Below are 12,905 nucleotides of genomic sequence, written 5' to 3'. Positions count from 1 at the left end.
CCCACCCATTCTGACATTGAGCTCATAAAATCTATGTCAGCTCTCCCCGTGTTGACCCCGCCCCCTTCCATCAGGTTGGGAGGTCCATGAGGGTGGGGACTGGGTTTTATTCACTAACATGAACACCAGGACCCAGCACTGTGAGTTGATAACACTGTCTGGCCAACGTGGTAAGTTTTTAGTCTTTTTCGTCCCTTTGGCTGGAACGGATAAACTAGTGTAAAAGTCTCTCGAGCACCTTCTCAGGATATGCGGCCCAGGGTAGCTGCTCAGATATCGGGCAGGCAGCCTGTGGCATGCTGGAACTACTGAAGGGTGGGAGGAATGGAGGGAGAGTGGGAAGGAGGGAGAAAGAGAGCAGGAAGGAGGGAGAAAGAGAATAGGAAGGAGGGAGGGAGAGCGGGCAGACGGACTCACTTTGTCGGGCTCCAGCAGCATGTGGCAGATGATATCCTCACAGATGTTGGGTGACGGGGCCAAGCAGTGCAGTCTGTAGAAGAGCTCCACACAGGTGCCGTGATGCTCGCGTGTTTCCTTGTTGAGCTGGTTCCACAGCACCCGGGCCACTCTCTGGGCGGGAGACAGCACCGGGGACACCTGTTTGACCTTGTCCATCCCCTGCTGTCCCATAGCTTGGCCCGGGACTCTGACGCTTATTTCGAGTCAGTCTCTTCAAGGCAATTAGTCCGGGCTAAGGGTACGGCCTCAAGTCGGGTCACTGACGGGGGAGAACCGGGGGAAGCAGGAAACCCTTGGGGAGCTGATGGGTAGCGGGGGAAGTATTTGCTTAACAAGTACCATCATCAATATTATTATTATCGTTAGTTGTTTCATCATACATGAGATAAAAGTATATTATCATTGTCAGAATCATCTTCTTCCTCTCCGGCTCCTCTTTTTCCAGGCCCTCCTCTATCCCGTCCCGTCCCTCCTCCTTCCGCCAGCGGACCCCGGGGCAGGGGGCCGTCGGGACGGACCCTCACTGACCTGGTAGAAGTCGGTTTTCTCCGCGATGATCTTCAGGACCGGGGGCGAGACGGGAGGCACCGTGACCATCTGCAGCTTCCCAAAGAAGGGGTTGTGCCCGCTGGCTTTGTGCCGCTTCACCCGGTCCTCGATCACCAGAGCCAGAGACTGGGAGTGGTTGATCACTTCCAGCAGGGTGGAGATGGCGACGTTCTGGATGTAGCAGTCGCTCACGCAGCAGCAGACGGTCATGAGGGACTTGAGCCAGAGGGGGAAGCCGGAGTCGTGACCACCTGCCGTGGAGGGGAGACACCCCAGTTTGCCTCAGGAGATGTTGGGATTGCTTGCACCCTCGGGGAGGGATGACCAGCTCCCCTAGAGAACGGAGGCTGTGAGGTCGCAGAACTTGGCCCTGAAGAAAACACCCGCTGCCGTGCTCAATGCCAGGCACTCAGTGTTCTTCCCACACTGAGCCATCACCTGGATGGATACATGCTTCCAGAAGAATGAGGGTTTTTTTGATGATTTTTTTTAAAATGGTATCTGTTATGCGCTTACTATGTCCCCAGCACTATTCGGAGCACTGGGGTAGTTACGAGATAATCAGGTTGGTTAAAGTCCCTGTCCCATACAGAGCTCACAATCTTAATCCCCATTTTACAAATGAGGTAACTGAGGCACACAGAAGTTAAGTGACTTGCCCAAGGTGACAAAGCAGGTAAGTAGCGGAACTGGGAACTGACTCCCAGGCCTGTGCTCTAGCCACTAGGCCATGTTGCGTGTGGCAGAACTGAGGATGTAGCGTGGGGAGGCAGGGTGGTCTAGTGGAAAGACCAGGTGACGGGGAGAACCGGGTTTGGCTCCAAGCTCTGCCCCGGCTTACTGTGTGACCTTGCAAGAGACACTTTGCCTCTCCGGGCCTCAGTTTCCTCGCTTATAAAATGAGGGTAAGATAGTTGTGAGGACGATAGTTGTGAGTCCCATGAAGGGCAGGGGTTATGTCCAATTTGATAACCTTGTGGCTTCCCCAGTGCTGAGCACCGAGTCAGCATTTGAAAGTAAAACTTATTGTAAATATTATTATAAACTGAGCATACACCGCTTTCAAGGCCAATCCCAGATTTTGGTTCTGCCTAACCTCAGCCACAGGCCCAAGTCAGTCGCAGTCCGGTGACTTGGAAGGTACAGTAGGACCAGTTCCTAGCCAGATGCAGAGCACCAGAGACACCAAATCTCTTTTTCCTTTATTTCTAAGTCACAGATGAGCCCAGGCAGGGACTCAAAATGAAGCCCAGCTTCCTGAGGTGGCTCATGATTTTTGGAAAATACCATGATAGATTCACAGATCAGCGCATGGATATTGACCACCAATTTTTCAACTGCCGGTGATGCGTGTCAAGCCACAGACGAGAGCGAAAACCTGAGGACCCGGCAAAGCAGCGTGGCCTAATGGAAAGAGCAGGGGCCTTGAAGTCAGAGGACCTGGGTTCCAATCCCAGCTCTACCACTTGTCTGCTGGGTGATCTGGGGCCCGTCGCAACTTTTCTGTGCCTCATTTACCTCATCTGTAAAATGGGGATAAAGACCATGAGCCCTCTGTGGCACAGGGGCTGTATCCAACCTGATTACCTGGTATCTACCGCAGGGCTCACTGTGAGCCGGGAATGTGCATGTTTGTTGTATCGTACTCTCTCCCAAGCGCTCAGTAGAGTGCTTTGCTCATGGTAAGCGCTGAATAAATACGACTGAATGAATGGTAAGCGCTTAACAGATATCATTAAAAACAAGTCGCTCCCTGGGCTAGTGTCCTCTACTTGGTGGAGAAATCCTGCCCTGACCATCACCATCCCTGCTCCCGACTCCCCAGAGACTCTCTTTCTCACCAGCAGGATCCCGGAAGAGAGACAGGTACAGCTGCTCCACTTGCTCTTCCGAGAGGTAGACGGGGAACGTCGTGCAGTCCAGCAGCAAGTGGCAGGCCGCAGCAAAGGCCTCCCGGCAGTCCTCTCTCCCGTCTCCCAGGTCGATCGCCACTGGGTCCACGTTCCACCTGTCCTCCTCCTCCCCCTTGTCGTTCCTCAGGCCGGAAGGGAAGGCGGGCTCCGAGCTCTTGGGTTTGAAGGGCGACCCTCGGACCGCGAACCAGTCCGACACCATCTGTTTGAACTGGGGCACCGTGATGGCCTTGGCCTCCCACGAGCTTCTCTTCTTGGCGGAGTCTTCCGGGGCGGCGCAGGGGGTCTCCTTCTTACCCCGCTGGCCGGGGGTGGCCGCCGAGGGGGTCTCGTCCCCGGGGCCCGGTGCCCCCAACAGGTTCTTGTGGGCCAGGTCGGCGACCAGGTTCTGGATGGCACGCAGCGTCCTACGCATGCTCCCGCCCTCCTTCCAGACGTCGTCCCGGTGCGGGCACACCCGGGGGCCAGTCAGGTGCTGGCTCAGCTCCGGGGACGAGGCGCTCAGGCCGATGCCGCTGTCTTCCGACTTGAGCGGCGCAAACGGGGTCCCGTCGTCTTCCGCGAGCCCCGGCCCCATTTCCGGAGGGGTCTCGGCGCCGTCGTCTCCAGATGGGCTCTGAGGGGACGGAAGCAGAATTAAGGCGTGGAGAAGGCCTGGTATTCAGGCATATCTCTCCGGGTGCCTTCGTCTGCCAAGGCCTAGCCGACGGGGTACAATGCAGCTGCCATTTGGGAGACCCAGGTTCTAATGCCAGCCCACGCGGCCCGAGCTGACCATCCCTCCTCCCCCCAGCCAAACAAAGCTCCGGGACATAAAGCCGCTGCCCCAAGGCTCAGTGGTTACCAGTCATAGAGGGTTGGCATGGAACTGACACAGACCGGGACGGGAGCGGACGTGCCTTTCTAAAAAGATAATCAGGGTGGGCTTGGAGTTTCGGGAGATGGACCCCTGGGGCGTGGGCAGCCAAGGGAATCCCAATGGGGAATAAAGCCTAGAAGAGATAGGGGTGGGGACCGAGGAGGGGTGAGAAAAACAAGAAAGAAAATAATGAATGACTTTTCTAAGTGACAGCTGGCAGCAACAGGGAGCCTTCCACGGTAGCAGCCAGCAGAAGAAAGCCAATTTGAGCCTCCGACCCATCCTCGCTTTGTTCCCCAAAACCTCCGGATGAAGATCCTGATCAACTGCTCCCCGTTCTGCAGGTGATCCACGCTCCTCTGTGTGGCTGGAGGTCGGGGGATGGGGAGGATCTGGGGTCAAATGCCCACACCGCTTCTCTCCATCCCATGTTGGCAACAGCGACACCCCACTCTGCACCCCACTCTGCTGCCTAGGAGGCAAACTTCAACTTTGTTGGGCAAAATCATGATTTTATTTTTTTTTAAAGATCCAAGAGATGTAACTGGACAAGGATTTCAGAACAGACTAGGACTGCAGGCCTGCAGCAGGACCTCTATGCTCTCCCAGTGGCAGGGTAATAACAATAATGATAATGGTAATTGGTAAGCACTGCTCTAAGTGCCAGGGTAGAGACAAGCTAATTGGGCTGGATACAATCCCTGCCCACTTGGGGCTCACGGCCTTAATCCCCATTTTACAGATGAGGTAACTGAGGCAAAGAGAAGTGAATGACTTGCTCAAGGTCACACAGCAGACAAGTGGTAGAGCGGCATTAGAACCCAGGTCCTTCTGACTCCCAGGCCTAGGCTCTATCCACTAGGCCACGCTGCTTCTCAGGGTAGAAGTGGACAGACATTTTCACCATCTAACACAATAGCGGGTAGTTTTCATACGACCGCATCCGGGGTGGTGGGTGGGGGTGTCCAATCCACACTGCCCTTCGCCTAATAATGTTGGCTGCCCCGACATTCCCCAATCAATCAAGCCTGACTGTGAAGTCAGCTGGGACTCCTTCCAGTGAAGAAAAACCTTCTCCTCTAGTCAGTTTCCAGTTCTTTGGCTTGACAAAGCAACAGATCGATTTTCTCCCATTAGAAAAGGAACTATTGATTTTGAGGGGGCGGCAAGGAGGGTCAGATTTGGATTCTCCAACTTCCACGGCTCTTTGTCTTTCAGCCGCAGGTCCCTTGGCCCTGATACCAGCCAAGGAGTGGCATGACTTAGCCTATAGCGCTCGGGCCTGGGAGTCAGAAAGATCAGGGTTCTAATCCCAGCTCCGCCATTTGTCTGCTGTGTGACCCTGGGCAAATCACTTAACTTCTCTGAACCTAAGTTACCTCATCTGTAAAATGGGGATTAAGATTGTCAGCCGCCCGTGGGACATGGACTGTGTCCAACCTGATTAGCTTTTATGTGCCTGTCAACATAGTAAACGCTTTAATACCATTTAAAAAAAAGGATCATGGGAATAATAGTAATAATAGTCAGTAGGTCCAGCACCGCTGGGAATGGCTTAAGGTGTCCGCTCAAGGTGAACAGAATGTAACAGTTCACTCTGATGCCGATTTTCCCAAACGGGATTCGCCACTGGACCCAAGTTGACCATCCGCTCCCTGCTCCGCTTTGATCCCAGCTCTCAAATGTCGCCGTTTGTCCCTGTTGGAGAAAAGGGCCCAACCAAGACCAGTGGGGGAGGGTGTCCGAGGGACCACCACAGCTCTTACTGTGTTTCCGCTGCCCGACTCGACGTCCAGGTAGGCCGGAGGCATCTGGACCTTGCTGAGCACTTTGAAGCAGGTCTTTAAGGCGTGGGTGAGCTCGGGTAAACTCAAGGTGTTCATTTCCTCCAAGAGGGACTGAACCATATAACTGAGCATCTGTGGAAGGTATTGGGTCTGCACTTCCGAATAAAGCTCCTGGAAAAAAGAAATATAAAGGCCAGAGGGGAAAGGCTCTTTACCAACACAAATCATCCTGTACTAATTGCTTACTGTGTGCCATGTAAGCCGTGCAGGGAGGGGATTTATTGAGCACCTCTTGTGGGCGGATTGGGAGAGAATTCAACAGAGTTGGTAGACATGACCTCCACCCTCAAGGAGCTTACAATCAAGCACAATGCTTAGTGCTGAATTAATATATCTAAGATAAGTTCACTGGAAACATCTCCTACATCCAAACACAACAAATTCTGGATCTGGTCCTTTCTCTCCACCAGAACACTTTGATGCAGGTTCTGGTCACAAGGTGGCTGAATTACTCCATCAGCCTCCTTGGGAGTCTCCCTGCCTCCAGCCTCTCTCTTCTGCAATCTTCGCTATACCCCGCTGTACAGATCATCTTCTTGAAGTATGGCTTGGGTCAGATCTTTCTGCTCCTCCAAACCCTCCCCAGGCTCTCCTTTCTTCTTCTCCCACGCCCTTCTGTGCCGCCCTGACTTGCTCCCTTTATTCATCCCCCTTCCTAGCCTCACAGCACTTATGTCCATATCTGTAATTTATTTATTTATATTGTCGGTCTCCCCCTCTAGACTGCAAGCTCATTGTGGGAAGGGAATGTGTCTGTTATATTGTAATTTTCCAAGCGCTTAGTACAGCGCTCTACACACAGTAAGTGCTCAGTAAGTACAACTGACTGCCTGGTCCCCCTGCATCAAGCAAACACTCCTTCCAATTGACTTTTAAATCCCCTGCTCATCTCCAAAGCATTCTCTTCATTCTTTCCGAGACAACCTTCTAACTGAATCTCGCTCTCAACTCTCCCGGCTCTGTCCCTTCGCTCACGTCGTTTTCCCAGCCTGGAACTCCGTCCCTCCTCAAATTCAACAGCCCACATCTCCCCACATTCAAAGCCCTCCTAGGAGCCCACCTTTAGCCCCACATCTCCCCTGATGAACGTCCATCACCCCAACTCATACATACCCACCAGTCGTCTCTAGCACCTATGTACCTTCTCATACTCAGCACTTATGTATCTATGCAACTGTATATCAAATATCTGCAGCTTACGAATACTTTATGTCTGCCTTCCCCCATTAGAGGGTAGACTCCTTGTGGGCAGGGACTACACCTTGGGTTTCCATTTCATCTCCCGAGTGCTCAATACATTTGATTACAGTGGACCATCAATAAATGCTACTACTAAGAGATAAAAGGTCATGTCTCCGTACATTCATGTCAAAAGGCCCTTTTCGACTGAAAAGGGAAGTTGAGGGATATTAGGGTTCTTGTTCTGGGGTCTGGGATCTTGACATTTACATGAAAGAAGAGAAATGAGAAGCTTAAATCTTCCTTACCAGGGGAAGAACGTCAAGCAGGAACACGAGCAGAGTGCAGAGTTCGGAAATCGTTGGTGGCGGACTAACATTCTTCGCAATGGGGTAACTCAGTCCTGCGGATTTACTTCTACCACATGACAGGAAAAAAAAAGGCAACAACGTGCTTTATACTGTTTGTATTGTTTTATTCTCTATCAAGACTGACTTGCCTTTCTTTGTCCAGCATTACATAAATTCTGCAGTTCGGATAATCCGACTGTCTCAGCCAGAGCTTACCAACCTTCCATCTTAACCAAGCGCTTAATTCAGTGCTCTGCACACAGTGAGTGCTCAATAAATACGATTGAATGAATGAACCTAGAATTCTTCTATTTCCATACAAGGAGGGATGCAACTAGTAACCTGTTTTAAAGGTGAGCCCCTTGTCATATATTTATCCGATAGGTTTCAGTTAGACAGGAATAGAGACCAAGACTACATCACTCTACTTCTGCTTTACTTCCCATATGTTTAGTACAGTGCTTTGCACCCAGTGTGCCTAGAATTTATTATAGCCCACAATAAATACCATTTTTAGTACAAGAAGGACAGCCTAGAAATTCAAGGGAACTTTGGGTTATTGGTCCACACTACTATGGGGTTGTAAGCTTTTTGAAGGCAAGGTTCACCTACCTAAACTCCAGAGAACTTAGGAGAGCTTTCCACGTACACTTGGTGCTCAATAAATGCCATAGTTACTAACTGGCTCTCAATCGGATTTGTTTTCCACTCCTTGAGGGTCCTGTGGCTACCTTAAATCCGCTTGGAGTAGCTTGAGACACGAGAGCACTGCTCCCCGACTCTCCTCGGGTTGGGCCAGCTTCCAGACCAGAAAAGCCACGGGAATTCCATTTATCATCCCAAACATCACCTATTCCATTAGCGGGAATTCCGCTTTCCACCCAGTCTTCCTGGAATGTGCCCAGAGCCAATCCGAATGGGTTTCACTTTTGCAAAATCTCCCCATGGAAGCAACTACACAATTACCTGAGGCAGTCTTCAAAGCACCTTGTCATATAGTCCCAGAGGAAGTCGGAACTCAAGGAAGTGATCAGCAAATTCACAGTTTTGACAATCTCGGAGGCATTTCGGTTCTCTTTGATGGCACTGAAGAGGTGCAGGGTAAAGGAACAGATGGGTAAGGAAGCTAAGGAAACAGCCGGTTTCTGTTCCAACATTTCTACTCTTCTCCCCACATTACCAGGTTACCATTAATAGAACTCCTCCATTCCTCAAGACCCTGAAGGAAGGGGGTACAGAGGATGGAAACCGGTATGGCAATAATCTTCTCAACCACAGATGCACAGCCAGAAATCAATCCTACCAGAAGCATCGTCTACAATACCACTGGGCCTTAGATGGCCACCGTGTTGGAATGCTGAAGTTGCTGGGGGAAGGGAGGGGACTGCCCTGGAAAGATCTGCTTGGGGAAGGTACAGTACAGCAGCTTAAGACTCCAGAACAGAAATAGTGTCCAGCCAGAAGTTGGGGAAGAGTGGCAGGGGAGATCCAGGACAACCACCTGGTGGAGCAGGGGTTGCGGGTGGATAAAGAGGTCCCGAAATCGGCCCAGTCACTGGCACAGACTTCGGGACCCAAAGCCAGGATGCTGTGGCAGCTCTCCATCCCATGCTCCGGTTCTAAGAAAAGCAGGAAGAACCTTTGTTATTTTAAAAAGGTTTTAAAGATGGAAGAGTAATCGTTAGCATTCAGGCAGAGGCAGCTCTCAGCACATTTATATTTAACCAAGGGCAGACAGGACTTCCAGAGCGGAACAAACAGCATGAAACCCTTCTGGGCCCGCAGCCAAGTTGCCAACTCACCTGGAAGAAAGGGCGGCCAGGTGAAAGGGAAAACAAAGAGGAGGTTTCACAACTGAAAAGGGCTGGCCATTAGTTGGGCACCAAGCACACTCACATCTAACCAAACAGGCTCAACTGCTCTCTAGGATAGACAATTCGCCCTCTCCAGGTTGAGCTACCCACCCCCCCACCCCACCTGGAACTTCCTCCCCTCCCTCCCCCGACAAAAAACAGCATCCTTGGCAGCTCCCTTCCCTTCGAAAGTCTTCTCAAAACTCACCTCTTCCATGATTCTTTCTCAATCTAAACTACCTGGCTCCAGAAAAGACCTCATCCCATCCTTCATTCTCCACTTCCCTCTAAAAGCCAATTGGCGTCTCTATGTCTGGTTGTGACTGCAGTTGAAAGCCAATGATCTGACTTGATGGGCATTAGATGAGCTGTGATTAGCTCCGGTTGGGCTATTTCGGAAAGACACATGTCCAATTCAGCTTGGTGATCCAAACTAGTCTAGGTTTGGATGACTGTGTGGGAATAATTGGCTTTTCACGGTAAGCTTCCATCACGTCAGTCTTCCCCAATAGATAGTAAGTCCCCTGAAGGCAGAGATCTCATTTTCCAACTCCCACGGTCCCTAGAGACCGGATCCTTTAGGAAGTGGCCAATTGATTCCCGAAGCTGACGTTACACTGCCTTTTTCTTCATTCACTCATTCAATCATATTTATTGTGTGCTTACTGTGTGCAAAGCACTGTACTAAGCACTTGGGAGAGTACACTACAACAACAGACACATTCCCTGCCACAACAAGCTCACAGTCTTCTGACCAGAATGCGGAAGTAATAGGTCCTATCTTTTTCAAGCTCTTCCTGTAATGTCACCTGGGTCTCCTTCCGCCAGGCTGTTTCCCTCACGAGACTGAAAGCCCCTCAAGGGGAGGGATCATGTCTACCTATTTTGTTGTACCGTAATCTCCCAAGCACTTAGCTCAGTGCTCTGCACCCAGTAGCAATCAATATAAACCACTGATTGATTGACGGAGAGCATATGACCAGTGAGAAGGGTGGGGATGAAGGGATTAAAGGAGGCAGAAAGACGAGATGAGGATGGGGAGGGAAGACTTCTCTTCAAGAAAATGAGGTTGAAGGAACTCTTGAGTGCCATACCTGGTTAGCACACTCCCGCTTTGGGTATAGCTAAGCTTCAGGTCGACGCCGAGAGCGTCCCTGCAGTAAGAGTAAAAAGCTCTGATCACTTCCAGGAACAAGTCTCCAACCACCTGAGGCCCTGCAAGGCAAGAAGGAGACAAACCAAATCATACCACCAACTGGCCTGGCCAGTTTTTCCCACAGTGAATGGCACCCCTTCCCAAGCCTAATTAGTTGTGTGGGAAGCACATGTTTCCGGGCCTTCAGTGTCCTGTGAATGGCCTTCCCTTGGGGGGTGGTGGGGAGGAGGAGGACTACATTAGCTGAAGAGGGAAAAACCGATATTTGAAAAAATCATTTGGAAGCTGCTTTAAGACCCGAATTACATAATAGTTGACTGCACACTGCCATTAAGTAGCACTCGCCTTTTTATATAAAAATCACACTACGTGGGGAAAAACATAACAATACTTCTTCCTAAAGAAGGTGGTAAGCCCACAGAATTTGTTACCACGGGAAAGGGTTCAGACAGAAAATACCAATAGAGTTGAGAGGGGACTGCGTACATTCATGGAGAAGGCAGCACTATGGGCTTGTAGAAACAGGATGGGACTAGGAGTCGGGCCTCTTTTGTCATGCTGTCAAGTCATTTCCGACCCACAGCAACTCCACAGACACATCACTCCCAGAGTGCCCCACCTCCATCTGCAATTGTTCTGGTAGAGGATCCAAAGAGTTTTCTTGGTAAAAATCCATAAGTGGTTACCACTGCCTCCTTCCATACAGCAAACTTGAGTCTCCGCCCTGGGCTCTCTCCTATGCCGCTGCTGCCCAGCACGGGGGAGTTTTGACTTGTAGAAGATGGCCTTCCATTCGCTAGCCACTGCCCCAGCTAGGAGTGGAATGGATATTCTTCTGCTTGACTCTCCCTCCCGGAGCTGAGACTGGTAGAGTTCTAAGAACTCTCCAGGTGCGATCCTGAGAGGGTATCCCCATTTTACCGATAAAGAAACGGAAACTGTGCTGTGCATAATGGGAGTTGTATCTGTTTGCCTCCAAACACTCTTGGACCTTCGGAACTGTCGGCCCACATTACCTATCTCTGGTTTGTCCAGGAGACAGACTAGGATCCGGAAAGGTTTCAAATACGCATGATGGCGTTCTTCCGAGTCAGAATCTGGGAACTTCTGACGCAGAATTTCAATCAAGCCCTAGTAAATAAAAACAATGCGTGAAAACGCCTCACCATTTTAAAGACTCGGTTTCAATGTCTGCCCCCATCCTCCTTGCTTTCAAACGTAGTCTCGTGCGCTCAAATCAAAATGCCTTGAATCTGTAGGGCTCTTTTGCATTTTACCAAAGTGCCTTCACATTACCCATCTCATTTTGTCTCTACAACTTCCCTGTGAGGTTGGGAGAGGCAAGTATTACCTCATTTACAGTATAGAAAACTGAGGCCCAGAGAGGTTAAGAGACTTGCACAAGGTCACCCAACAGCAATCTGGCCCCCGAACCCAGTTCCACTGACTCCCAAATCCCAGCTCTTTCCATCGGGCCATCCCTTAGAGGATGAGCTGAATAAGCCATGATCTCAAAAGCCTGAATCAAGGGTACCTACAATACTTGCTGCTGATCAGTTAAGATCCAGGAATGTCACCCCCGGACCAACCGGAGCGGCTGGAGAAATTCATCAGAGAAACCCCCTTACCTCAACTAGAAGGTCTTTGGAGTATTTCGAAAAGAAATAACCACATTGGTCTTCATAGGACTCTGAGATCTTGGATTCAGGCATCAGAATATTTCCTTTGATGTCAGAGCCTGCGAGGAAATGAAAAGCTACCATTAGTTGGATGGGCCCAATGTCTTCAGACATTTTCCACAACCAGCCAAAAGAGATGTAGACCCTGGTCTCTTCTATTGGTGCACAGAGATGTAACTTTTAGTATCTTTAGAAGGAAGCCTTCAACTTTTTGGCAACCATTTTTCTGGGTGACCCAGGATAGAGAGGTCCTATCTAAAGCTACCATACAATTAATTTGTCCTTTAGCTTGGGCCACCCAGATTTGGAAAATTAAGGTAAAAATTGAATTAAATTAAAATAGGGGAACGGCCCCTTAGTTTTTGACGTTGGGGGGGTGGGTGGGGCCTAGGAACGCTCAGATTCTACTGTCCAGCAGCCTCTGAAGCTCCTATTGCTTCCAGAATCCTCCTGCAACCTCAGGGCAGTACTGATCGCTGATGAGCCAACGCATTCGCCTTCTCCTCTGGAAAACCGCACTTTCCCTTTGACCCAGTATGGAATTTGCTCCCACCGGTGAAAGCGATTCCAAAAATCGGAACTAAGCCCTCCGTGGTACTTGAGGCCCTCTCACTCGGTCACTCTGCAGTACCTAGCAGCCAGGCGTAGAGTCTTCGATTCAAGGACATGTCTCTCCTCAACAGGGTCTGGATGGCTGCCGAGAGGACGTGGATCAGGTTGGCCCTAGACAGCGGAACGGCACTTTGCCTGGGGTCCTGGCAAAGGGATGAAAAAACTAGGCTGTTTGTACCCAATGACAGATTTGAGAACTGCTCCCTGCCCCCCTCCAGGGGTGGACAGAACTGCAGAACAATAATAATAATAATTATGGTGATACTTGCTAAACACTTAGTGGGCCAAGCAGTGTACTAAGCACGTGGGTAGATACAAGATCCTGAGGTACAGAATAGTTATGGGACTTACCCAAGGTCACACAATAGACAAGTGGCAGAGCCAGGATTAAAAGCCAGGTCCTCTGACTTCCACACCCGTGCTCCTTCCACGAGGCCATGCTGCTTCTC

The 12,905-nt window shown here is 50.5% G+C and overlaps 1 protein-coding gene and 1 non-coding gene across 5 annotated transcripts in view; both read right to left on the bottom strand.

The window, feature by feature from the left end:
- DOP1B (DOP1 leucine zipper like protein B) overlaps positions 1-12,905 on the bottom strand; it is a 58,598-nt gene that overhangs the window by 26,234 nt on the left and 19,459 nt on the right. For all 4 annotated transcript variants that reach the window (XM_029082207.1, XM_029082204.2, XM_007669734.3 and 1 more), the window contains 10 exons: positions 12,476-12,599; positions 11,794-11,903; positions 11,182-11,296; positions 10,104-10,224; positions 8,123-8,242; positions 7,115-7,223; positions 5,547-5,738; positions 2,850-3,537; positions 988-1,259; positions 418-570 (listed from right to left, as the gene is read on the bottom strand). In XM_029082207.1, the coding sequence (XP_028938040.1) occupies positions 418-570; positions 988-1,259; positions 2,850-3,537; positions 5,547-5,738; positions 7,115-7,223; positions 8,123-8,242; positions 10,104-10,224; positions 11,182-11,296; positions 11,794-11,903; positions 12,476-12,599 (2,004 nt within the window). The remainder of the gene's footprint in view (positions 1-417; positions 571-987; positions 1,260-2,849; positions 3,538-5,546; positions 5,739-7,114; positions 7,224-8,122; positions 8,243-10,103; positions 10,225-11,181; positions 11,297-11,793; positions 11,904-12,475; positions 12,600-12,905) is intronic.
- LOC114818085 lies at positions 10,936-11,073 on the bottom strand. Its single transcript, XR_003765906.1, has one exon. It is a non-coding gene; the product is annotated as a small nucleolar RNA SNORA7 (small nucleolar RNA).

Source organism: Ornithorhynchus anatinus, chromosome 17 (genome assembly GCF_004115215.2).
Source record: "Ornithorhynchus anatinus isolate Pmale09 chromosome 17, mOrnAna1.pri.v4, whole genome shotgun sequence".
NCBI lineage: Eukaryota > Metazoa > Chordata > Mammalia > Monotremata > Ornithorhynchidae > Ornithorhynchus > Ornithorhynchus anatinus.
The sequence above is the reverse complement of the archived record's forward strand: the minus strand, read 5'-3'. Positions and strand labels throughout refer to the sequence as shown.